Source organism: Odocoileus virginianus, chromosome 33, assembly GCF_023699985.2.
Source record: "Odocoileus virginianus isolate 20LAN1187 ecotype Illinois chromosome 33, Ovbor_1.2, whole genome shotgun sequence".
Lineage (NCBI taxonomy): Eukaryota > Metazoa > Chordata > Mammalia > Artiodactyla > Cervidae > Odocoileus > Odocoileus virginianus.
In genome coordinates, this window is record NC_069706.1 from 24818003 (window position 1) to 24841579 (window position 23577).

General features: G+C 54.7%; 2 protein-coding genes across 4 annotated transcripts; both read right to left on the reverse strand.

Annotated features, from left to right (window-relative positions):
- Positions 1-7864: 7864 nt before the first annotated feature.
- LAT (linker for activation of T cells) lies at positions 7865-13138 on the reverse strand. Its single transcript, XM_020916509.2, has 11 exons — positions 12947-13138; positions 12724-12751; positions 12563-12597; positions 12235-12304; positions 12037-12101; positions 11775-11946; positions 11604-11704; positions 9789-9851; positions 9495-9557; positions 9295-9369; positions 7865-9112 (listed from the first exon to the last, which is right to left on the reverse strand). Exons 1-10 carry the CDS (start codon positions 13047-13049, stop codon positions 9311-9313), a joined length of 759 nt encoding a protein of 252 aa, XP_020772168.1. The 5' UTR covers positions 13050-13138; the 3' UTR covers positions 7865-9112; positions 9295-9310.
- Positions 13139-13912: 774 nt separating this feature from the next.
- SPNS1 (SPNS lysolipid transporter 1, lysophospholipid) lies at positions 13913-22664 on the reverse strand. Of its 3 annotated transcripts, none has more exons than XM_020916504.2 (13): positions 22318-22662; positions 22026-22230; positions 21864-21929; positions 20084-20220; positions 18765-18916; positions 18609-18675; positions 17634-17779; positions 16852-17007; positions 16345-16534; positions 15817-15882; positions 15214-15312; positions 14531-14702; positions 13913-14251 (listed from the first exon to the last, which is right to left on the reverse strand). In XM_020916504.2, the coding sequence occupies exons 2-13, from the start codon at positions 22174-22176 to the stop codon at positions 14157-14159; spliced, it is 1497 nt and encodes a 498-aa protein (XP_020772163.1). In that variant the 5' UTR covers positions 22177-22230; positions 22318-22662; the 3' UTR covers positions 13913-14156. The 3 variants fall into 3 exon arrangements, with proteins under 3 accessions (XP_020772163.1, XP_020772162.1, XP_020772161.1); XM_020916503.2 differs by having other exon boundaries at positions 22026-22234; XM_020916502.2 differs by having other exon boundaries at positions 22026-22664.
- Between the last annotated feature and the right edge of the window lie 913 nt (positions 22665-23577).

The window sequence follows — 23577 nt, forward strand, 5'->3', positions numbered from 1 at the left end:
GTGCAGCAGGGCCGGGAGGAAGACGCGGTGGATTCTGGGCTCCCCCATCCCCCATCCAGCCCGCGCCCCCCACACGCACTTTATCTCTAGGCGGCAGCAGCTGAGCCTCCGGGTATCTCTCTGATCCCCCAAATTTCCGGTTCCCCAAAGACAGCTCAGGATGTGGGGAGGGAGGGGCAGGGAGAGGAGGAGGGAGACAGAGAACCAGAGAGAGAGAGAGACAGGGCAGAGAGACAGAGGAGAGAGAATAGCTTCAAGACAGAAAAACAGATTGAGGCCCGCAGAGATGGAGACAGAGTCAGACTCGGGACATGGGGACCCAGAGGCACCCAAGACGAAGGGAGACAGGAGGGCAAAAATGCAAAGTGGCACAGGGAGACAGGGGCCTGGAGTCAGAGCCTGGGGTGCAGGGTGTTGGGGGGGACCCGGAAATAGAAAGACAAGGCAGGCCTGAGAGCCAGTGGGAGAGGGTGAGAAGTGCTCAGAGCCCCCGCCAGGGCGCACGAGGAGGCAGGCAGGGACCCCTAGCCCAGAGGCAGGAGGGGCTCCGAGTCCCCCTCTCTCGCAGAGCTCAGAGGACTCCCAGCCCCCACAGGGCCACAGATGCTCCAGGCATCCACTCCTCAGGCTCACGTAGTCATTGTGTCCTCAAGAAGAGGGACTCAGCTCAGGCCCAGCTGCTCACAGCCCCAAGCGAGCAGCCCATTTGAAGTCCTGCCAGGGAGTGAGTTCTGAGTAGCCTCGTCTACCCGCTGAGCAACAGAGGTGGACAGAGAGGTTGAGGGGGGATTTGGTGGGTACAGATGGAGGCACTCGGGAACGGGGCTGCTCGGACCACTCGGCCAATCCCCTGCTTGGTCGGGCACCTGCCTTCTCTGAGCCTCAGTCTCCTCATCTGTAAAAGGGTGATAATGAGCAGAACTTGCTCAGGGTCACAGAAGCCACCGAACATACATGAAGTGGGTGGCATCTTGCGTGGCCGATGTCAGTGCCTGCAGGCGGGCATTGTTGAAGGTCGATGATCCACAGCATCCTGTCTAGATGAGTCAGGGCCCTTTCATTTGCAAATGACAGAAATGCAGCTCGAGCTGAGCCGAGTGAGGGGTGGTTATTAGCTCATGTAGCTGAGCAGTTCATGGGTGGTGCCAGCTTCAGGAACGAATGGATCCAGGACCTCAACCCACAGTCTCAGAAGCCTTTTTTCCCCCTACCTGGCGCTGCTCACCTCTGTACTGCCTTCTCCCTCACAGGCGCCCTTCACATGGTGGCCCCTGGCAGCTCCAAGCCTACATCCTCCCTGTTGAGGGGTCCCAGGAGAGAGAGAAAGAGACAGCCTTAGTTCCAAAAGTGTTAGCAAAAGTCCCAATGCCAGTGACTTTTATAATCACTTTTATTTATTTATTTAGGTTGCACTGGTCTTCCTTGCTGTGAGCAGGCTTTCTCTAGTTGCATCGAGCGGGGGCTATTCTTTGTTGCAGTTCGCAGGCTTCTCATCACGGTGGCTCCTCTTGTTGTGGAGCCCGGGCTCTAGGCACATGGGCTTCAGTAGTTGCAGGACTTGGGCTCAGTAGCTGTGGGTCCTGGGCTTAGTCTCTCTGCAGCATGTGGAATCTTCCTGGACCAGGGATTGAACCCATGTCCCCTGCCTTGGCAGGTGCGTCCTTAACCACTAGACCACCAGGGAAGTCCTGCCAAGCAGAATTTACCCTCTGTGGAACTTCTCCTTTGGTTTGCCTCTCTTTTCACCCTCTGCACCAATTTTTAGGAGCTTCCCTGGTGGTTCAGACATGAAATTCTAATATGGCCTCCCGCCCTCCCTTCCAAAGTAGGCCATGCTTCCGTAACTTTGGGATTGCTGTGTGACCTGAAGCAAATCACTCAACTTCCCTGAGTCTGTTTCTCTTCTCTATAAGAGGGGCTTCCTCATACCTTGTAGACAGAGTGTTATGAGACTCAGTGAAATCGTAAGTGCAGTTCTCAAAAAAATGTGAGAACCCCAAATGTGAGATGTCATCCCAACCACCGTCTTCCCTTCTACCAGCAAAAGGCCCTAATTTTCTTTGGGCACCTTCCCCATTTCCAATCCCTCAGAGAGGAGCATAGGACCCAGGCCCAAATCAGTCAGCTGATGGCATTCTCCTGGCCAATGATTGGTTCAGGCAGTCTTGTGTGCGTGTACTAAGTTGCTTCAGTCATATCTGATTCTTTGAGATCCCAAGGACTGTAGCCCACCAGGCTCCTCTGTCCATGGGATTCTCCAGGCATGAATGCTAGAGTGGGTTGCCATTTCCTTCTCTAGGGAAATCGTCCCAACCCAGGGATCGAACCCACGTCTTTCACGTCTCCTGCATTGACAGGCAGGTTCTTTACCACTAGTGCCACCTGGGAAGACCAGGGAGCCTTGTGACCCAAGCTAAGGTCATTAGAGTAAGTTTACGGCTTTTGTTGGAGATTCTGGGACGTCCCTCCCCTCCCCCCACCCTGCCACTGCCCCAAGGCTGGAAATTGGAAGGACATATTCCCTGCAGCTGCTCGAACCATCACATGACCACAAGGGAGAGAAAACAGAATCAGTGGAGAAAGGAGAGATGAAGAGGAACTAAAAATTCGTGGTGATACTTAGGCCTCTGACTCCAGCCATACCTGAGTTCCAACCTTCTCAGCAACAAGGGATTCCATTCTTTTACTTTCATGGACACCTTGTGGGGCTAGGGACCCCAGAATGAGGTTTTAAAACTTAAGTTCGGGACTTCCCTGGTGGTCCAGTGGCTAAGACTCCTCACTCCCATCCCAGGGGGCCTGGATTCGATCCCTGGTCAGGGAATAGATCCCACCTGCTGCAACTAAAGATTCTGCATGTCACAGCTAAAAAGATTCCTGCATGCCACAACTAAGACCTGGCACAGCCAAATGAATAAATAAGTTTTTTTAAAAATCATGCTTTAAGTAATTAGCATCCAATTAAAATAAATACATTTATATTAAAAAACCCACAAAATTTTAGTTCAACATCCTCAAAGATTCCCAAAGCCCAGAAATCTCGTGGCAGAGTTAGGATTCAAACTTCATTCTCCTGACTTGTATTCCAGTGCTCTTGCCACCAAACTTGGTTCTTTTTCTGGAATTCTTGCTCATCAACTCTAAGAATAATAATACCAAGTAAGTAAAGCAAAAGTTAAGAAAAATACAGAAGTATTTCCCTACAGGGTTGAGGAGGAAGATAGGCACAGAACAGATGGGTTACCAGCCGTAAAGTGCACACCCAGGTGTCTCTGAGGGGTAGTTAGAAGGTGAAGAAAAAGGTGAGCTTCACACATTGATCACCAGCCTAGGCTGGCTTGATTGTGGCTAGGATTTGGTGGAAATGAGAGGAGCCATGACTATCCACTAGGAATCATTTTGTGGCAAGTGAAAGAAAGCCTGGCTCAAACTGGCTTAACCAAAAAAAAAAAAAGACTCGTCAAGGCGTAATGCCTTCAGGCACAATGGATCATCGGAGCTGGAGTTTATCCAGCTATTAGGACTCAATTTCAGAGAAGGCAATGGCACCCCACTCCAGTACTCTTGCCTGGAAAATCCCACGGATGGAGGAGCCTGGTGGGCTGCAGTCCATGGGGTCGAGAAGAGGACACGACTGAGCGACTTCACTTTCACTTTTCACTTTCATGCATTGGAGAAGGAAATGGCAACCCACTCCAGTGTTCTTGCCTGGAGAATCCCAGGGACAGGGGAGCCTGGTGGGCTGCCATCTACAGGGTCGCACAGAGTTGGACACGAATGAAGCGACTTAGCAGCAGCATCAGGACTCAGTTTTTCTATTTTTATTTCTGTTGACTCTGTTTTCCTCTCTGGAGTCTTCATTCTCAGGCAGGCTCCTTCCAAATGGAAGCCTGCAAAAGCTCTAGGTCTATGTCTTATGGATTTAACACCCCCAGTGGACAACCTACTAGGAACTCTTCCCCATTAGTTCTACCCAAAATCTCAGGAATGTGTCTCATTGGCCTAAATTTGGGCATGTACCCTTCTATCAACCAATGACTGTGGCCAGGGGGTGGGATATAATGAATGATTGGCCAGTTCTGGGTCATAGGCACATCTAAGACTTCAGTTCCACCTGAGCCACATAGACATTTCAAATCCAGGTGGCATCATTGAAAGAAGAAGGCATGGATACAGACAAGGAAAAACAAAAGAGGTCTTCTGTAGATGTTAAAAAGGTAGCCAACAAAATGCTAATAATAATTTTTTTTCAAAGGTTCTGAAGCCAAATATATTTGGAGAGTACTAAGTTAGACAAAGAGTCACAGGAGTCCTCAGAGCCAGGAATTCATCAAAGTGCATCTGACCCCGCCAGGAGGATTCAGAGAAGGCGCTTCTCCCAAACTCTTCTGAAGGCAGAGTGCTTTCTTGAGAAGCTTCTTCCAGGATTCATGGGCCATGCAGTGCATTTTGAGAAAAATGGGACTGCCCCAACTCTTTATTTATTTATGGCTACACCGGGTCTTTGTTGCACACAGGCTTTCTCTAGTTGCAGAGAGTGGGGCTACCCCCTAGATGAGGTGAGCAGGCTTCTCATTGCAGTGACTTCTCTTACTGCAGAGCACAAGACTCTAGAGCACAGGTTCAATAGTGGTGGCGAGTGGGCTTATTTACTCTGCTGCATGTGGGATCTTCCCGGACCAGGGATTGAACCTGTGTCCCCTGCATTGGCAGGTGGATTCTTAACCACTGGACCACCAGGGAAATCTTAGCCCAAGTTCTTGCAGCAGGCACTGACAATGCCTTGTCAGGCTGCACCTCCTCACCATTTCAGGGTGCAGTTGCCCACGCATCTGCCGGAACCTGCCTTCCTCTGCTCCAGGCTTGCTGGGGCCACGGAGCCCACTGTGTCTGTATGGGTGGGAGGCCAGAAGTTCTAGAGAATAAACAGCCCCGGCCCCTCCTGAAACTGCCTTCAGTGGTAACTCGTGGGAGATGTTGTCAAACACTGCAGCTCCCTCCCAGGGCAGCATGGCTCACACCCACCCACTTCACTAGGCTCCCAGCCTGCCCCCGCTCCTCTCCTCACCGGGCTGTTGCCTGCAGGGGTAGCTGGCTCTTTCATGCACCCTTTCTTAGCTGCCATCTCTTTCCTATCTCACTTTCCTGTCATTGTTTTTGGGACCACCTCCCAAATAAACTATTTCACTGGGGCCCTTGTCTCAAGGACTGCTTCTGACCCTAAATCAAGAGAGCTGGTTACCTCCTGATGGCCTTTTTTCTTTTAATTTATTATTGTTTTTTTTAATGTTCAATTTTATGGTGGTGGTGGTTTAGTCACTAAGTCATGTCTGACTCTTGCAACCCCGAGGACTGTAGCCTGCCTGGCCCCTCTGTCCATGGGATTTTCCAGGCAAGAATACTGGAGTGGGTTGCCATTCCCTTCTCCAGTGGATCTTATATATTTCCCTGATGGTCTGGACTTCCCTGAAGACTTTTAATTATATTTATTTTATATTTACTTGGCTGTGCTGGACCTTAGTTGCGGCACGCAAGCTCGTTAATCTTCCTTGTGGCATGAAGGATCTCTAGTTGCAGAACTCAGGGTCTTCCAGTTGAGGCATGGGGAATCTTAGTTGTGGCATGTGGGATCTAGTTCCCTGACCAGGGATCAAACCCAGGCCTTTCTGCATTGGGAGTGTGGAGTCTTAGTCATCAGGGAAGTCTGGACCATCAGGGAAGTCCCCAGTGGCCTTTGAAAGCACCCAGTTGTCTGCCCAGCAATTCCAGAAAACATTCTCTGACTTATCATTAAATCTACCTTTCCTCCAACAACAGAGTTAAAGGAAAACAAAATTTATTTCTGCTTCCCAGCTTTCAGGTCTCTACCTCCTGACTCCCTCCACGGTGTGAAGTGAGAACCCTAGCCCCAGCACTGCAGACCTCCTGGCCTTGACTGTCTGTTCTTCCCGGTTAACCCACTGGTGGAAACAAAGCCACATTCTCTTGCTGATCCAAGAAACATCAATGGGAAGCTGCTTGGTCCCTCCGGGAACAGCCACCCCCCACCCCCCACAATCCATCAAGGCAAGGACCAGAGACACCTTGGACTTTCCTGAGCCTCACAGCCCATGGCCAACCCATCACCACGTCCCTTGCTTCTGCCTCTCAGACACTTCCGGTTCTATCTCCTCTCTCCACTATGCCTGCCACTTCTTCAGCTGGCCCGCCCATTTCTCTTGTAGAGTAATCCAGCAGCCACCTCACTTATCCCACTTCAGGGCCCTGCCTTCGCTGATCCTAAGGCCTGGAGCACCACATGCAACTCACCTACTTGGCACAGACAGACCAGCGCCTCTCAGCCTCCTGTTCTCTGCCTCCTAAAGCTGCCCTACTTTCCTGCCCCCATCCATTCCCCCCTTAAGCCTAGGTCTCTTTTCTTATTACAAAATCATTCATACATGCAAACACTTAAGAGAATCATCTATCGTACACCTGTGTATCCAACCTTGCTTAAAAACAAGACATTATACATATCATGGAGACCTTCTTGAACCCCTTTCCACACACCCTCCCCCTCTGGCCTGTGGTAACCACTCGCCTGAGTTTGGCATTCCTCATTCCTTTGCTTATCTTTTATTTTTTGACTGGGCTGAATAGCTTGTGGGAGCTCAGTTCCCTGACCAGGGATTGAACCCAGGCCCACAGCAGTGAATGTATGGAACCTTAACCACTGGACACCCAAGAATTCCCTTGTTTGCCTATCTTGGTATCTTTGCATATATGTGTATCCCTGGACAACATATACAGATCTTCCATGTTTCATTTTTAAGTTTATATAAATAAAACAATTTGTTTTCCTTTGCCCACTCCACATCCTGTTGGTGATATTCATTGGAGTTGACAGGTGTTGCTCCAATCCAGTTTTCTCTGCGGGTGGGTTTCCACTGCACCTCCGCTGTCCACTCCCCCAGTGACGGCATCTGCCGTGTCCACTGTGGGCCATTACAATCTGCCCTGAGCCCCTGGGGCCCACTCCCTTAGCCCACGTGCTGGTTTGTCCAGGTTTATACCCAGGGATTTGCTAGGCAAAGGGACACACCGTCTTCAGCTTAACAGATACTGCTAGAGGACCCTCAGGGTGACCGCACCAACATAACCTTTTGGTAAACTCTTTCTGTGCCCAGGCAGGAAGGTGCCTTGCCCTTTGACGGCATTTGGAATTATTTCAGGTTTGGGTTGTTTTATTTATTTATTTATTTGGCTGTGCCACATGGCATGTGGGATGTTAGTTCCCAAACAGCTTGCAGTTATCTTAGTCCCTAGACCAAGGGATCAAACCCACACCCCCTGCAGTGGAAATCCAGAGTCTTAACCGGTGGCCTGCCAGGGAAGTCCCACTCTGCCTTTTAACTACCTCCAAACAAAATGACTTAATGCCACCTGCTGACATCTAGCTTGTCAAGCCCCTCCCCAGACCTCCTTCCCCCACTTTTATAACAGGCCTCTCACAACCTGCCCGCCTGGGGCAGCCAGCAGCTAGTATAACACCCAGAGCAAAGGTGTTGCCAGCAATGATTCTGAAGACCAACAGGCAAACATCTCACCCTAGATTTGCCATTCTGGCTGTGTGCCTCTGGGCAAACCACTTTTCCTCTCTGAGCCTGCATTTTCTCACCTGCAAAATGGGGATACAGGATAGGCACATTCACTGACAACAGGGGCATAATGATGGTAAAGTAAGCCTGGAGATGCGACAGGCGCTCCATAGAGGAGCTGTGACTTTCACCTTTGGAGCCCGCAGCTTTGCAGAGGACGCCAATGACTCTGCATCTCACTCAGGCCTACTCTGGTTGTGTGAGACAGAAATCCCCCATCAAGCCGGTTGAAGGAAACTGGTCATTTATTGGCCCAAGTAACTGGCAGTCAGAGGGGGCGTCTTGCTTCAGCTCTGACTGGGTCCAAGCATTCTGATGCCACCAGGAAGCCAGCCCTGCCCACCTCCAGGCCGTCTCTCCCCTCCACGCTGGCTTTGTTCTCAAGAGACTCTCCAGGTGGGGGGCTCCAGGGCCATGTTCTCCCTGCTCCGCGACTGCCATGAACAAGAAAGCTTCTCCTTCCTGATGCTTCCCGCCCACATCCAGCGTTGGGCCTCACTCTGGCCAGGTTGTCACATGCTTGCGAAGAGAAGCCAGTCACAACAACCAGGGTATCCACCAGACCCTGCGACTCGGAATGGGGTCTCAGAACAGCAGTCGTAGAACCACCACGTGGGAGCTCCTTAGGAATGCAGAGTCCATCCAGTCTCCATCCCAGATCGACTGAATCTGAATCTGCATTTTAGCAAAACCCCCAGAGTCATTTGTACATCCAAGCCTGAAGACGACTGTGCTGCCCGTTAACATTTTCAGTCGCTTAGACAATTGTTTAAAGTTCTGTTTTATTAAGAACCACAAAAATTAAGAATTAAGAAGGTCCTCTGAGGTCAGCGGGTCAACTCCTCTGTTTTAAAGATGGGGAAACTGGGAGCCAGCGGGGAAGGTCTTACTCCAGACGCCCATCCAGTGCTTCCCCACACCCCCTTCTCCCATCATCACAGCCGTCGCCTGCCACTTCCAAGGACTATCTTGTGGGGAGACGTGTCCGAGCCCCAGGAGTGCCAGCCGGGGTCAGAAACGGCCTCACTCAGAAGGCGACATATCCCAGGCTTCATGCAGTCACACATACCTGGTCGGGACCCTTGGGAGCATGAAGGGCCTGTGAGAATGGAGATCCAGAAACACACATGCATTCACACAACCACGCAAGTCTTCAGACACAGCCCACTCTCACCCTGACTCTGACCCACTGGCCAGCCAAAGCCAAGAGTACTGCAGACCGCACCAGCCTTTATTCTCTGACAGAGCAGGGCTGGGGCCAGGGTGGTTCATTCTCAGGCTGCATCAGAAGGTGCAGAGTTTAGGGGCCACAGAGACCAGACCCCAAAGTGACAATAAGTTAGGGGGAAAATTCTCAGGCTTTTGTCAGGCCGCAGCCGGGGCAGGGTGCCAAGTGGGGCCCCGCAGAGCCACCGCCAGCCGCACAGCTCAGCATTCCCAGGCGAGGCTGGTTCCAGAACCAGCACGGCCGCACGCTGAAAGACAAGAGGACAGGGAGATGGGGAGGGGCTGTGAGTCAGTGGGGAGGTCATCGGTGGGGGTCAGAGGGGGTCCCCAGAGTCAGAGAGAGAGGGCTGAGAGGGTGGGAAGGCGAGGGGAGGTAAGGGTCAAGGGCCTACAGGCCCAGGGCAGGGCTGGGGTGGGCGGGCCCTCTCACCAGGCCCTCAGCTCAGCTACAGATTTTCGTAATCTGGAGCTTCCTCGTCCTCCACCTCCTGGGAATTCTGGGTGTCTGTGAGGGAAGGGGAGGCCGCTCTTCAGCTCATAAAGCGAACCCACCCCCATCTCCAAGGCGGCTCCCTCAGGGTCTGCCCCACCTCCCCCACCCCCTCCACACACACACACGCAGACACACACCAGGCTTGGTTTTCACCGCGGGCTGCAGCTCCTGGGACACGTTCACGTATTCCCGGCTCCCATCTGTGGGGACAGGTCAGAAGGAGGGGCAGCCACACCCAAAGGGGGACAGGTCTCACGGAGGATGAGAGAGCAAGAGGATACCCAGGCAGAGGGTGAGGGAGCCCCAGGGGGCAGGGGACTGGAGACACCCACCCCAGGATGGCATGAGAGTAAGGATGGGGGAGGGGGCAAGAGGGAGGGAGGGAGGGATGGCAGACCCCAGGAGGGCACCAGGAAGGCCCCCCCACTCACTCAGAGACGCGTCGGCACTCTCCTCACTCTCAGGAACATTCACGTAATCTTCCCCCGACTCCACTAGAGGAAAAGCATGGGCGCCCCAGGCGCTGTTACCCAGACTCCCCAAATGCAGACACCCAAGACCTCCCACGTAACCAGCTCGAGACTCCTGCACACAGACCACCACCCCCCCACAGAGATCATGCCCACCGTCAGCCCAGAGTGGTACAGTGAGGCCGGCCCTGCAACACCCATGGCCATGGGGAGAAGCTGGGCAACTTAACCAGAACTGATCAGAGGAAACAACTGCGGGAGGAGAGGCACAGACCCCAGCATGGCCCCCCAGGCCGGGGAGCAGGACACGGAGCAGCTCGGGGCGGTGGGGCTGGGCGACGTGTGTGGAGAAGGAAACAGCACGCGAAGCTGGGTGCTGTCGGGGCGTCATCAGCCCCCTGGCTCCTCCTCCTCAGCCAGGCCTGCCCTGACCCCCGCTCCTGTCCTCGTTCCTTCCTGGTGCCTCGCGCCAGCGACGCCATCTTATTCTTTCAGGGGCTGACTTATTTTCTCCACGAGGCTGGAGACGAGCAGGTTTCGGAACCAGACTGCCCAGGTTCAAGTCCAGCCTCAGCATTAACTAACCTCTGACGATCTACCTAACCTCTCCGGCCCTAGGTTTCGTATAACAGGGTGAGGAATGGTACTCACCGCAGAGGGGTGTTGTGAAAATGGTGAGTTAAATAAAATAAGGTCTGTCATATAGTAAGTGCTGCCAAGACTTCTGTTAAAAACACAAATCATTGTACAGATGGGACAAGTGAGAGGCAGGAGGGGAAGGGAGAAGCTCAAAAGCCCCTGGGAAGTACGAGGTTTAATATTAATAAGTTGGTTGGGAAGATCCCCCAGAGAAGAAAATGGCAACACGCTCTAGGATTCTTGCCTGGGAAATTCCGTGGACAGAGGAGCCTGCCGGGCTACAGTCCACGGGGTTGCAAAAGAATCGGATATGACTTAGCGACTAGACAACGACAACAAACACACATAAAACTCTTAGTAGCGCATGTACTAGGCCCTCAGTAATGTGAGCTGCTTTAATCACAACTCTATCTCATTAGCGGTGATTATTTCAGGGGCAACCAGTAAGTATGATGGATGAATTGTGTGAGTGGATGAACATGAGTGAGTGAATGAATGAATGAAAATAAGCACTTAGACAGATGGTCTGGGGCCCAAGAGAGAGGCCATGAGTTAGGGATGATCTGGATGGCAAATAAAGCCAGGGTGTGGACATGATGGCACAGAGCAAGCATTGAAGGAAAAGAGTAACGGACACTGAAGATCACAAGACACTGATAAAAGCCTCCAAGAGGCAGGATGAAACCAAAACGAAGAGAGAAAAGTAGCCCAAAGGAAACTGAAACAACACTGGAAGCAGAAGAAAACTTTCCAAAGAAACCTAAAAAAGACAGCTGATCATCCCTATCCTTCGAGATTTGCAAGATGATATTGCCTTCATGAAACCAGAGAGGAGGCTCTGAGAAAGGAATATTCAGAGATGAAGAAAGAGCTTTTGGACAAGAAAGACAAAATAAAAGCTCAGAGTCAAAAGAAGAATAGAGTCAAGGAAATCTTACAGACAATAAAGGCAATCGACAAAGAGGGAAGAGGAGAGAAAAGAAAAGAAGACCAGAGCCGGAAGTCCCCTAGCTGAAGGACAGGAGGGCTAGAAAGAGAGAAGCGAGAAGATGGAGGGGCGCAAGGATCCAGGAGGAGAGGGAAGACCCGAGGGGCCACAGCACGGAGGGGCAGGGAGTGGTCAGACGGCCGACTCACTGGAGAAGGCGCTGTCTCGGAGGCCAGGTTTGCTGGATGCAGGAGCCGGTGAGATGGTGTTGCCAGTGTTGGTGGCCGGGTCCCTGTCAGGAAGCACCACCCTGCGGGAGTCAAGGGTCGGGTGAGTGAGGAGCCCTGGCCTCGGCCCCCACCTCCCGCCTGGCCACTCACAAGTAGCCCTCGTTGTTATAGTCATCGTCATCTTCGTCCGCATCCTCACAGGCTGCCTCTGGGGGTAACGACACAGGGTCAGCGGAGCCCAGGACGGGTCTCAGCCGCCTCCCAGCCGGGGCCACGGGGGTCCCAGTCACACCCTCGTTCTCGTAGCTGGCCACGCTGTTGGCTGCAGAGAGAGCATGAGAGGGAGACTGAGTCAGCTCGGAGGGGGCCTCTGCCCAGTGGCCCAGCCCTGTGGGTCCGGCTCCACGCTTACCACTGTCTGAGTCCTGCCGGGACGACGCCATACGGTGGGAGCCTCCGAGGGGCTGCGGGGACCTTCTGGGCATCAAAGGTCAGAGGTCATGCTAGGGTAGGGCTCTAGGGGGAGAGGGCTTGCAACAGGGCAAGAGGCCCCCAATCCGAGGAGGTGAGGGGGTCAAAGGGGGAATTTGGCAAGGGGAGGGGTACTTACGGGATGGGGAGCAGGTCTGGTTGGCTCTGGAGCGGGTAGGGAGTGGCAGATGGCCGTGGGACGAGTGTGGCTGAGGACACAGGACCAAGCTGAAGGAAATGACTCCACACCTCACACCCCTACCCTGGCCAAGGCCTCAAAGGGCAGACTGATCCCTGCCACCCCTGGGGCCCTGGAGAGGCCTGGGAGGGGGGACACCATCTCCCTCCCCACCCCCAGCTCAGGCCATGTGGGCGGCCACAGGGGGTAAACAGAACAAAGGCACGCGCTATCCCAGGCTAGGGGACCCTCTCCCCGCACCCAAGGGAAGGGACACTTATGTACTCACGAGGCAGTTTGATCATGATGCTACTTGGGGTCAAACTGGCAGGAGAGACACAGCTCAGGTCAGCAGCTGGGAGAGGCCCTGGACCCCACCCCAGTCCCCCAGGGGCCCAGCCCCAAACAGGGCTTTGAGGGAGTCGCACGGGGTCAACAGGGTGGACTCACCTATCGGAGACGGCCGTGTCATATGAGCCTGGGGAAGAGAGGGCCCGTGAGGCAGGAAAAGAGGGTGACGAGGGCAGAGGGTGATGGAGTATGGGGCTCTCAGCGTCTCCGCGTGCAAGAAAGAGTTTCAGACAGTTAAAGACGGGGGAAGGGGTCAGAGAGTGGAGTGAGAATCCCTGGCAGTGTGTCCGGGCATCTGGTCAACCCACCGGAACCCACTCACCTGGCAGCTCCCGGCAGCGCACACACAGAGCCATCAGCAACACGGCCAAGAGAGGCAGCAGCAGAGGCCCCAGCACGTAGACAGCCAGGCTGACCGCCTCCATCTGCTTGGACCAAGCCTGGCTGCTCGCTGCACACCCCTCCACACGGAGCAGCAGGGCGATGGCCAGGCCGGGAAGGGTACCGGCCCCTGGCTGGGAGCCTGCTGGAGGGCGGGGGGTCCCTGGATCCCCTCCCCTCGCTGGGCTGAGCGGGCGTCAGCGCTGGCTCTGGAAGACCCTGGACCCCAGGGTGGTCAGGCCAGGGCCTGGGCTGGAGTCTGGGGCACCAGCCACCCCTACACAGACCCTGTGCCCCAGCCCTACCTGCCCCTCGCTCCGCACCCGCCTCTCCTCAGCGCCTGCCTGCCTGTGGCAGGAAGCTGTGGTGAGCGCCGGGTGAGGGCAGGAAATCATCGGGGCTCAGCCGGCTGCACCCGCCCCCTTTCCCACCCCCACCCAGCCAGTGAGGAGGGGGAGGAGGCCGCCTCAGGAGCCACCCTGGGCCCTCCAGAAGGGTCAGCTGGTCTCCCCGGCGAACGGCAACTCATACCCGGAGGAGGAGGGAAAGATGCTTACAGGCCGGCCAGCGGCCGTGGCCTCCGCAGCCGTGGCTCATGGAGGCAGCAAGGACAGAAGCTCAGACACCGCGAATTCTGAGGGGCCCTGGGGTGTGCCCACCCCCACCTCACCCTGGCTGGCCTGCCAAGGAGGGCGGGCTCTAGGGGAGACACGGGCATGACTCACGGTCACACAGAGCCAGCTCACTCCACCCCAATGCTCAGCGGCCCAGAAGGACAGGGCTTTGCCCCAGGGCCCACGGGGGTCACCCGACAGCCCCTGGGACCTTGGGACTACAGAGCAGGCATGCCCCACCATCCAGAGGTCAGAGGTCCCTAACCCAGAGAGACTCCAGCAGGCACTTGGGGTCTGGCTACAAATTTTATTCAGTTACAAATAGCACCGAGCCCCGGTACTGCTCCAGTGGCAGGGGCTCCCCTGTCCCGAGCCCCCAGTGTCCCCACCTGGCCACCCATGTAGTGTGTGGGAGCTGGAACATGGCCCAAGGCCCCTCCCAGAAAAAGGGCTAGCCGAGGAGGTGGGCCCTGGGCACCTCCCGGGGTGGGCCCGGGGCCAGCTGTGATAGGTCTGCAGATAGCAAGCGGTGATCCCTCAGATAAGCACACTGGACACGGGGACCCGGGTGGAGCGTCCTCGCTGGGGCACCACGATCCGGTCATCAGTGGACTCGGTCTCAGGTAACAGACCTGCCGGGGAAGAGAATCAGAGCCAGGGCTGGATGGACAGACAGACACAGGCCCAGGGAGGGGACAGACAAGCAGTGGCATATGGACAGGGCAGCGGAGCCGGGCACACAGCAGGGCATGAGCTCATGGGTCAGGCAACCCCGAAGCTGAGGAAGGGGAGGGCTGAGGACTGACAGTGGCCAGGTACACGGGGCTGGGCGGGCAGACAGATGGACAAGCAGGCAGCATCACGAAGCTAGGCAGGGAGCTGTGGGCAGACAGCGGGGAGGCCGGACAGACCCTGCACGTGCAGTTGAGCCTGTCGGCGGTCACTCTCAATGAAGATGGCAGTGCCCAGGAAGGCCGCACCCCCGAGCGCCCCCACGAAGGCGCAGAGCATGAGTGAGAACTGCAGGGCCCGGAACTCGGACAAGAAGGAGGGGGGCCAGTCCCGGCGGAGGCGGTCAGAGATCTGCAGGGAGACAAGGACAGAAAAGTCAGGAGAGGGACTTCCCTGTTGGTCCAGTAGCTAAGACTTGGCCTTCCAGTGCAGGGGGCGCAGGTTTGACCCCTGGTTGGGGAGCTAAGAGCCTGCATGCCTCACAGCCAACAAACCGAAACATAAAACAGAAGTAATACTGTAACAAATTCAACAAAGACTTTGCAGAATTTTTCATCAAAAAAATCTTAAAAAAAAAAAAAAGTAGGAAAAGTCAGGAGAAAGTGCCATGGAAAGAAAGCCCCCAAACTCCAGAAGAATGAAGACTTAAGCCAGGACCCCACCAGTGGAAATCTACCAAGACAAATCCTGCCGGCCTAGCTGAGGCTTCAAGGTGAGGGGTACCTGGCACAGGAACTCGGATGCCTCACTTGGACTGGACCCTCCAATTCGGCCTGTGCTCAGGCCACTGGCGACTGGCTGGTGCCAGGAATGTAGGGTCCCTTGAAGCCCACCCCAGGCCTGGCCAAGAGGTCCTGCTCACCGAACCAATGAGGTACGGGCTCCCAGCATCACCCAGCAGATGGGACAGTACAATCTGGAAGGCTTCGGCAGTGGAGCGTCGTGTGGGGATCACCACGTACTGGTGGGAGAGAGCAGCAGGAGGCAGAGCGTAAGGACAGGACCGGGGCACACCCTAGGCTGACATCAGGGGAACCCCAGCTCAGAGGTGTGGCTGGGATAAATGGCAGGGCAGGCCCAGACTACAGACCCACTTGGGGCTGGAAGTCAGTCTCAGGGCTAGGTTCTGAAAAAGGGGTGACCATCAAAATTCAAGACAAGTGAGGTTCCCTATGGGGCTTCCCAGGTGGCGCTAGTGGTAAAGAACCCGCCTGCTAATGCAAGAGACATAAGAGACATGAGTTCAATCCCTGAGTCAGGAAGATCCCCTGGTGGAGGGCATGCCAACCCACTCCAGTATTCTTGCCTGGAGAATCCCATGGACAGAGGAGCCTGGAGGGGTACAGTGTCCATAGGGTCACAAAGAACTGGACACGACTGAAGTGACTTAGCACACATGAGGTTTCCTACCCACCGCCCACTCCTATCGGCCACTGGGGTAACCGTGGGCCAGCCACCTACTTACCAGCAGAATATCAGCCACGATGGCCCAGTTCATGGACAACAGTGTCTCTCCAATAAAAATGAAAATCTGGAGGATGGGAGGTAGGTGGTGAAGGAGGGGGCATGGGATGGGTCTCACCACAACATGAGCAAACACGTGGCAGGCTCACCAGGTACCAGGCCCCTCTATTAATTCCTTTGACCCTCACAACACCCCCAGGAGACAGGTGCTACAATCATCCCCATTTTACAGAAGAGCAAACGCGAGGAGGGCTCACCAGGTGCTAAGCCCCTCTGTCAACTCCTTTAACCCTCACAACACCCCCAGGAGACAGGTGCTACTGGCATTCCCATTTTACAGCAGCTGACACTGAGCACAGAGAGGTTAAGTCACTTGCCCAATGTCACACAGCTAAGAACGGCCAGAGCCGAGATGCAAACCCCGGCATTCCCACTCCAGAGTCGGCTCGGACCCCAATCCTGCCCCCCAGTGCACCATCCTTCCACCCTGGACCCAGACCACCCCCCTAGACACCTGCTGGCTACTCACATAGGTGGCCACAATGCTGCCACGGGCGCAGGCGAGGGACAGGAAGAGGAAGGGTGCAGAGCCCAGGAGGCCAGCAGCACAAACCAGTGGGTCAGCCCGGGGGTTGGAGCGGCGGAGGCGGCGGCTGATCTCCACGCCGAGGCCCACACCCAGGACCCCGGTGAGGCAGGTGATGAGTCCAAAGATGAGACTAGGGGAGGGAGAGGGAAAGAGGGGCTAGTCCTTCTGCCTGCAAAGCCCCCTAGCCTCACCCTCAAGGCCCAGAGAGGAAGACGGTCCATCCCAGCCACGCTCACAACCCAGGCCTATCCAGGTACAGCATCCCAGAGTTCACAAAGCTCCGAGAGGAAGGCACCTACTCCCAGACCAGGAAACTGAGACTCTGGGAGAGGAAGCAGCTGTGGAGTCAGGATTCAGACTGTCCTTGCCTGAGGCTGAATCACAGACCCTCTCCACTTCATCCCCTGCCACCTGCAAGGCCCCCCAGCCTAGTCCCCATCCCGGTACCTGTCAGAGGAAGAGCAGGAGTCTCCAGGAAGGCAGGGGGGGGTCTCCCCCAAGACCACACGGGAACGCAGCAAGAAAGCAGGGGCCCAAAGAGCCAGGGAGCCCGTGACGAAGGCCACAGCAGTGAAACCAAGGGAAGACAGGATGAAACTGGGACTGGACACAATGAGGAGGGAGGAAGTTAGACTCCACCGAGGTATCGGGGTCAGAGAGACCTCTGTTCTTCCTCTCTGGCTTATCTGAATTGTGTGGGCACTGGATGTAAAGGTTGTCCCTGCTCTGAGGATCTGGGCCTGTAACTTAAGCAGCTGCCACAAAGGGGCCATGGCGATAGCACTCCTTGCCTTGGGGATGGGGTCAGCTGACAGAACACAGCAAAGACCACACCCGTGTAAATCTCAAAACAGACCCCAGGGCCTCCCTGGGGCCTCAGATGTTAGGTTAGGAGGGAACTAAACTCAGAGCAAACCAGTCAGTTTCCAGTAAAGGAAATCAGTCCTGAACATTCACTGGAAGGACTGATGCTGAAGTTGAAACTCCAATACTTCGGCCACCTGATTTGAAGAACCGACTCATTGGGAAAGACTCTGATGCTGGGAAAGACTGAAGGCAGGAGGAGAAGGGGACAACAGAGGATGAGATGGTTGGATGGCATCATTGACTCGATGGACATGGGTTTGAGCAAGCTCCAGAAGTTGGTGATGGACAGGGAGGCCTGGTGTGCTGTAGTCCATGGGGTCACAAAGAGTCGGACACAACTGAGCGACTGAACTGAAACTCACTTTCTTGCCAGAGCCCTCAGATCTGCCCACCACGAGGTGGGGTTCAGGGGTGGTGAGTCTGAGTGGCGTTCTACAGCTCCCCTCGGTGGCTCCCGTACTACCAGGAACAGCAGCGCAACAGCCAACACTCCCAGACCTGGCGTCACCTGGGGAAAGAGTGGGCTTCAGGAAGGGAACAGACTGGGAGGTACTCAGCCCTGGGGAATGAGAGAACATAAAGGCTGTATAAAGACAATTCAGTGCCCAAGACCTCAAACAACCAGTGAGTGCTTGCTCAAGGAAGTTAAACCTGTGACTGAGGGGCGGGATGACTGTCACTGTCAATGGATCCCCTTTCTGCAAGCCTAACTGCTCCCTCCTTGGCAACAACAGACTTTCCCTAACTTTCTTTTGGGAAACCACTCCCTACATCTCTCTCAACTCATTCAGTTCCAGTTCAAAGACAGTGGCGCTTGAAACCCAGACTTAGCCAACAAGAGTCACATTAACCTCCCAGGCCTTCCTTGGTGGCTGATTCAGTGGAAGGCATGTGACCTGCATTCATCTAATCAGACACCATCCAGGACTACTGCTCAAGGATCCAGGCTGCTAAAGTTTCTAAATGGGAAGATAAACATGTAGAGCTTTCATTTGCTTGAGAATGAAGATAACACGGGGGAAAGTAGAGCTGAGAAAAAAGATGAGCAAATTCCTGGGACAGTGTGGGTGTCCTGGATCCAGCTTTACCTGAAGCTCACCCTGGGACCTTCCATTATGGAGCCAATACAGTCCCATTTGGGGGCTTACAGTTTACAATGGCTTCTGTCACCTGTAACCAAGAGTTTTATCTAGCATGTGGCTTCATGGTGAGAGCAGCTAGGTTTCCTGCAGGCTTAGCAGAGTGAGCAATGACTTAAAAGGGGAGTGCCTGAAGGTAAAAAAGGGTGAACCAGTGAGCATACTGCTGACCTTCTCCCAGGCTGTGACCCAACTCACCCGCAGAGCCCAGTGCCAGTCTCCGGCCACATCCTTCACTTTGGAGCCTGCAATGTAACCCAGACCACTGGGGAAAGAGTCGGGGAGGAGACAGCTGGTCAGTCACGTCCCAGGTGAGGCCCTCCTGCCTCCCTGTCAGGCTCGAGGTCCACTCACCTGCCCACCGGGATGGCAAAGTAGAAGACGCTGAGCATCCGACTCCGCTGGTCTGCCACGAAGAGGTCAGCGATGAGGGTGGGCGCGATGGTGGAGTAACTGGCCTCCCCAACCCCCACCAGGCCCCGGGTCAGGAGGAGCAGCCAGAATCGCTGGGGAATGAGATATGGGGGAGGTGGCACCCCACCCTGCATCCAGCCTCCCCGCCAATCTCACCAGCCCACTCTGGGGAGGTGGCGGGGATGGCAGGAGAGGCCTGGGTTTCAGAAGCAAACAGACCTGAGCTTGAATCCTGGCTCCACTACTTACTAGCTGTGACTTTGAGAAAGCAACTTAACCTCTCTGAGCCTCAGTTTCCTTATCTGTAAAAGGGGATAATAACAACTTGTTCACATAACTACTGTGAGAACTGGACCACGAAAGGTCTATTCATTATTTTGCACCTACTGGTGCAAAATAAATCTTGATTTCTATCTCGTCCACCCATCCAAGACACCCCAGTAGTGAATAATGATCTTAGGTGGGGGTTTATTTGTCTGCCAAAGACACCCAAAAGCTGACAAGCCATGATCACCAAAGGAGAGGACGTAGTGTCCGGGGCTGAGGAGACAGAGTCCCAGGGCAGAGAGAGTGAACAGACAGAGAGTTCAAAGGAATAAAGAAGCAACAGCCAGGGAGGCGGGGCGAAAACCAGAAGAGGGGATTCGGAGAAGTCAGAAGAGTTTCCGGAAGGAAGAAGTGGGTCAACAGAGCCAGAGGCTCCCGGGAGATTAAGGGAGAACAGGCCTAGGAAGCTGGGAGCTACAGTCAGCAACTGAGAGGGCCCTGTTGACTTTGGCGATGGAGTGGTGGGGGCAGGTAAGCCAGCGGTGCTCAAGGCGGGAGTGGGAGGAGAGGAAGTACAGGCGAAGCAGAGCCTTTGACCGGTTGCCCCTTCACCCGGACTGGAGCTGGGGTATGGGAGCCTTTGGGGAAGTCTGGCTAGGAAAAGGAAGACAAAAAGAGGGCAGTCCGGGTACAGTTTTTCCCATGGCAGAGGAATGGGAGTGTTTGGTGTGCAGTGGAAGGGGTCAACGGCCAGTCAAAGGGTGAGAGGGGGTGATGGACAGAAGAAGGTTCCGGAAGAACAGGGGAGAGGACGGGGTGGGCAGATGATTCAGGCAGGCAAGGGATAAAAGATGGTATGGACCAAGGGAGGCACACAGCTCCCCAGGCCCAGTCTGCAGTGACTCCAAAGAGCAGCCGCAAAGACTGATGGGAGGGCTGGGGCAGGGGGCGGGAGTGGGGGGGCGGAAGCAGGAACCAGCATGGGACCTCACCTCTCTGGGGATGAAGGACGACCCCAGTGTCACCAGAGACCAGAAGGCAATGCCCCCGCACATGAGATACTTCCGATTGTACCTGTCACCCAGGTAGCCAAACACAGGTGCCAACACCATGTAACTGGAGATGAACACTGGGGGGAAGCAGAGAGTCACAGCCCAGCCTCAGTACCCCTACCCCACCCTCCACCCCAGCTCAGGGAGTATGAAGAGGGGTAGAATAACTCCCAATCCTGAAACCATCACAGCTTCCTTCCAGGGTATGGATGGATTGGGGTGGGGGGAGTAGTCGTCCAGCCCCACATGCAATGTCTTTCAAATCTTCCACTGTAGAGTGGATGGCCCAGCTGACTTATCCTACCCTCCAAACCCTGGCCAGAAATTTTATCTAATCCAGCCCCTCCCTACCTCTCCAACCTCACGCTTATCCACATTTCCACTCGGCACCCCAATGGCCCAACTGCAAAGTTCAATACCAACTTAAGGCTTTTGTACAGAAGGCTATGGAGATGCTGTCCTCTCCATCTCAAACAATCTTTCCTCTCCCCTGAGCTTCACAGACCTCAGCTCCTTTACCTTCGGCTCAGAAACCTTCCCAACCACATATCCAATCTTTCTCTATCTCATCTACTCTGTCTTCTTTGACATAACAGTTATTCCTATAGAATACTATCTCATTATTAGTTTAGAGACTGTTGCCCCCTCATGCACAGCAAAACGTTAGCTCCAGGAAGAAAAAGACCTTGCCTGTATTGGGCATGACTGTGTTTCCAGCCCTTAACACGATGCCTGGCACAAAACAGGTGTGGAGAAAGACCTGTTTCTTCTCTAACTCAACAGCTCTTTGGAGCTGGGCAGAACTGGACCTGTGATCCCATTCTCATTCCATCCAACTTTAACTTAAATAGCTCCATTTCCTTAGTGGCCTGGAGTGGAGCAGAGAACACTGCAAGACCTTGTTTCAAGCTCCTCTTCTGCCTCAAACTCGTTGTATGACCCTAGGCAGGTCTTAACTTTTCTCCAAGCCTCCGTTTCTTTTTAAAAGTATAGCTTTAAAAATATTTTTTCTTTATAAAAATATAGCCTCAGTTTCTTTATAAAAATACTACTTCCTTTATAAAATAAGAATAATAACCCAGATTCTTTGGCTGATAAAAGGATTAGAAGACAATGAGAGTAAGAGGTCTTGCCATGCTCTTTGGGTGTTATCGGCACTCCCTCCACAGCCTGGCACAAGTAGGTGCTCAGAAATGAATGAAGGAGGGAAGGAAGGTAAAGAGGAGCTGGTCTTGGCTTTGTCTCTCCCATAAATCCCAAAGTTCTGAACAAGTAACACTCACCTCTTCCCCTTCTAGATACCTCCCTCTTCTGCCACTATTTTCTGGGTGCAACACTGCACAATCCACTTCACAAGCACTACCTCATTTAATCCCCACATCAGCCCTAGGAGCTGAGTCTGGTTATTAAGTTCCATCTCACCCACAAGGAAAGTGAGGCTTGGAGAAACAGGGCCTTGCCTACCATCACATTCAGTGAAAAGCTGATGTTTAAACCCATGTCGGCCTAAATATCATTACACTAAACTGACTCCCTCTTGAAATCTCTTTAAATGTGGTGTCCTATTCAAGCAGGACAGCTTCAGGGTAGAGTCGAGGCCATCTCCCCTAGCTCTGGCCACAGTACCTCCCAAAAATGAGGCCCCAGGCAGGCCAGCATGTGGCTTCAAGGAGGGCAGGACAGAAAGAAGAGCCGCTATGTGTGCCCAGCCTCCACTTACCGGTCTGGATGAGGCCGGAGCTACCGTCTCCGATGTCGAAGAACTGCTCAATGTCCGGAAGGACGCCTGGGAAGGAGAAGACTCAGGATGGGCCGTCCGAGGCAGCCCCACTCAGGACCCCGCTCCCTTCCCCTCTTCAAACTTTCTCCCAGAAGTCAGTACCAGCCACGGTGAAGCGGTCCATGTAGTTAAGGAGATTGATGTAACACAGCACAGCCACTATGAGAGCCGAACGGCCCGAAGACAAGCCCGTGATGCGCTGCAGTCCTTCCTGGTCCGGGACCTCGGGATCCTCGGACTTCGGATTCCCCATGGACCCCGGCAACCCTGGGGTGCCGGGCGCCGGCCCGTCGTCCGTGTCATCCGCCTGGCTGAGGAAGGGCGCGGTGTCGGACCCAGACATGGTCCTGGGGGGCCGCGCCCGCCCACGCTACGGTCCCACCGACGATCCCACCTGCGAGGGGAGGAGGCTGGAGAAAAGAGGGAACCCAGGCGAGGGTGATGCGCCTGGACACACGAGAGGAGCTTGCCCCGAAGCACAGAGCCGGGGGATGGCGGCCGGGCTCTATCATGCGTCCCCGCGCCGGCGGACACACCGCGCGGAGGGGACCAGTGGAACTCGGGTGAGATCGGAGACAGGAACGGATTGAGGAGGGTTTGTGATCCTCTGCTCCCCGGTTGAGACCACCCCTCGCCCCGGCTAGGAGCCCACTTGCACTCGCGGTCGCTCAGCCCGGGTGCTGCACCACGGCCACCGCCATGTTGTCTAAGAGCCGGTCATGTGACCCTGGAGCAGGGGCTGGGGCGGGAGACGCCCGGGCGCCCCGACGCGGCTACGGAGGCCGCGCGCGCCCTCGCAGCCTCTCCCACGTCAGGTGACTGGCCGCTCGCTGGGGTCCTCCGCCGGCTGCGTCCCCGCCGTGACCAGCGACCTAAAGGAGTCTGGATGAACTGGTGCAGCGCCTCCCCCTCTCAATCTCTGGCTTCCTTCTCTGTAGCGCTACTGGGCAGACCTCTTATCGGAGGAGATCAAACGAGATAATGGAGCCTTAAAAGGTTCTGGAAATAGTAAACATCTCTCATTTCAGTTCAGTCGCGTCCGACTCTTAGCGACCCCATGGACTCTAGACGTGCCAACAAACAACTCTTACTCTCCCCACCACGGTGTCCAGGTTGGGGCTTTCATACGTGTTGGATGAATGAATGAATGGTGAAGAGCGCGACCCCGTCCCTACTTTTCCAGTTCCCCGACCCAGCTACCGGTAAACCCCTGAACTTTCCCAGCGGATGTTGAAGAAAGCGTCCCCAGGCCCCACCCGCGGCTTCTAGAGCCAGTGTTTCCTCGCCTCCCAGCGAGACCAAGGTCCTTGCGCCCTCAGATGGTCTCACTTGGAATAGGCAGGGGCTAAGGAGACTCCTTTCCAACTCGTGTTGGAGAAGACTCTTGAGAGTCCCTTGGACAGCAAGGAAATAAAAGCAGTCAATCCTAAAGGAAATCTACCTTTAATGATCATTGGAAGGATTGATGCTGAAGCTGAAGCTCCAATACTTTGGCCACCTGATGCAAAGAGCAGACTCATTGGGAAAGACCCTGATGCTGGCGGAGATTGAGGGCAGGAGGAGAAGGGGGCAACAGAGGATGAGACGGTTGGATGGCATCATCGACTTAATGGACAGGAGTTTGAGCAAACTCCGGGAGATAGTGAAGGACAGG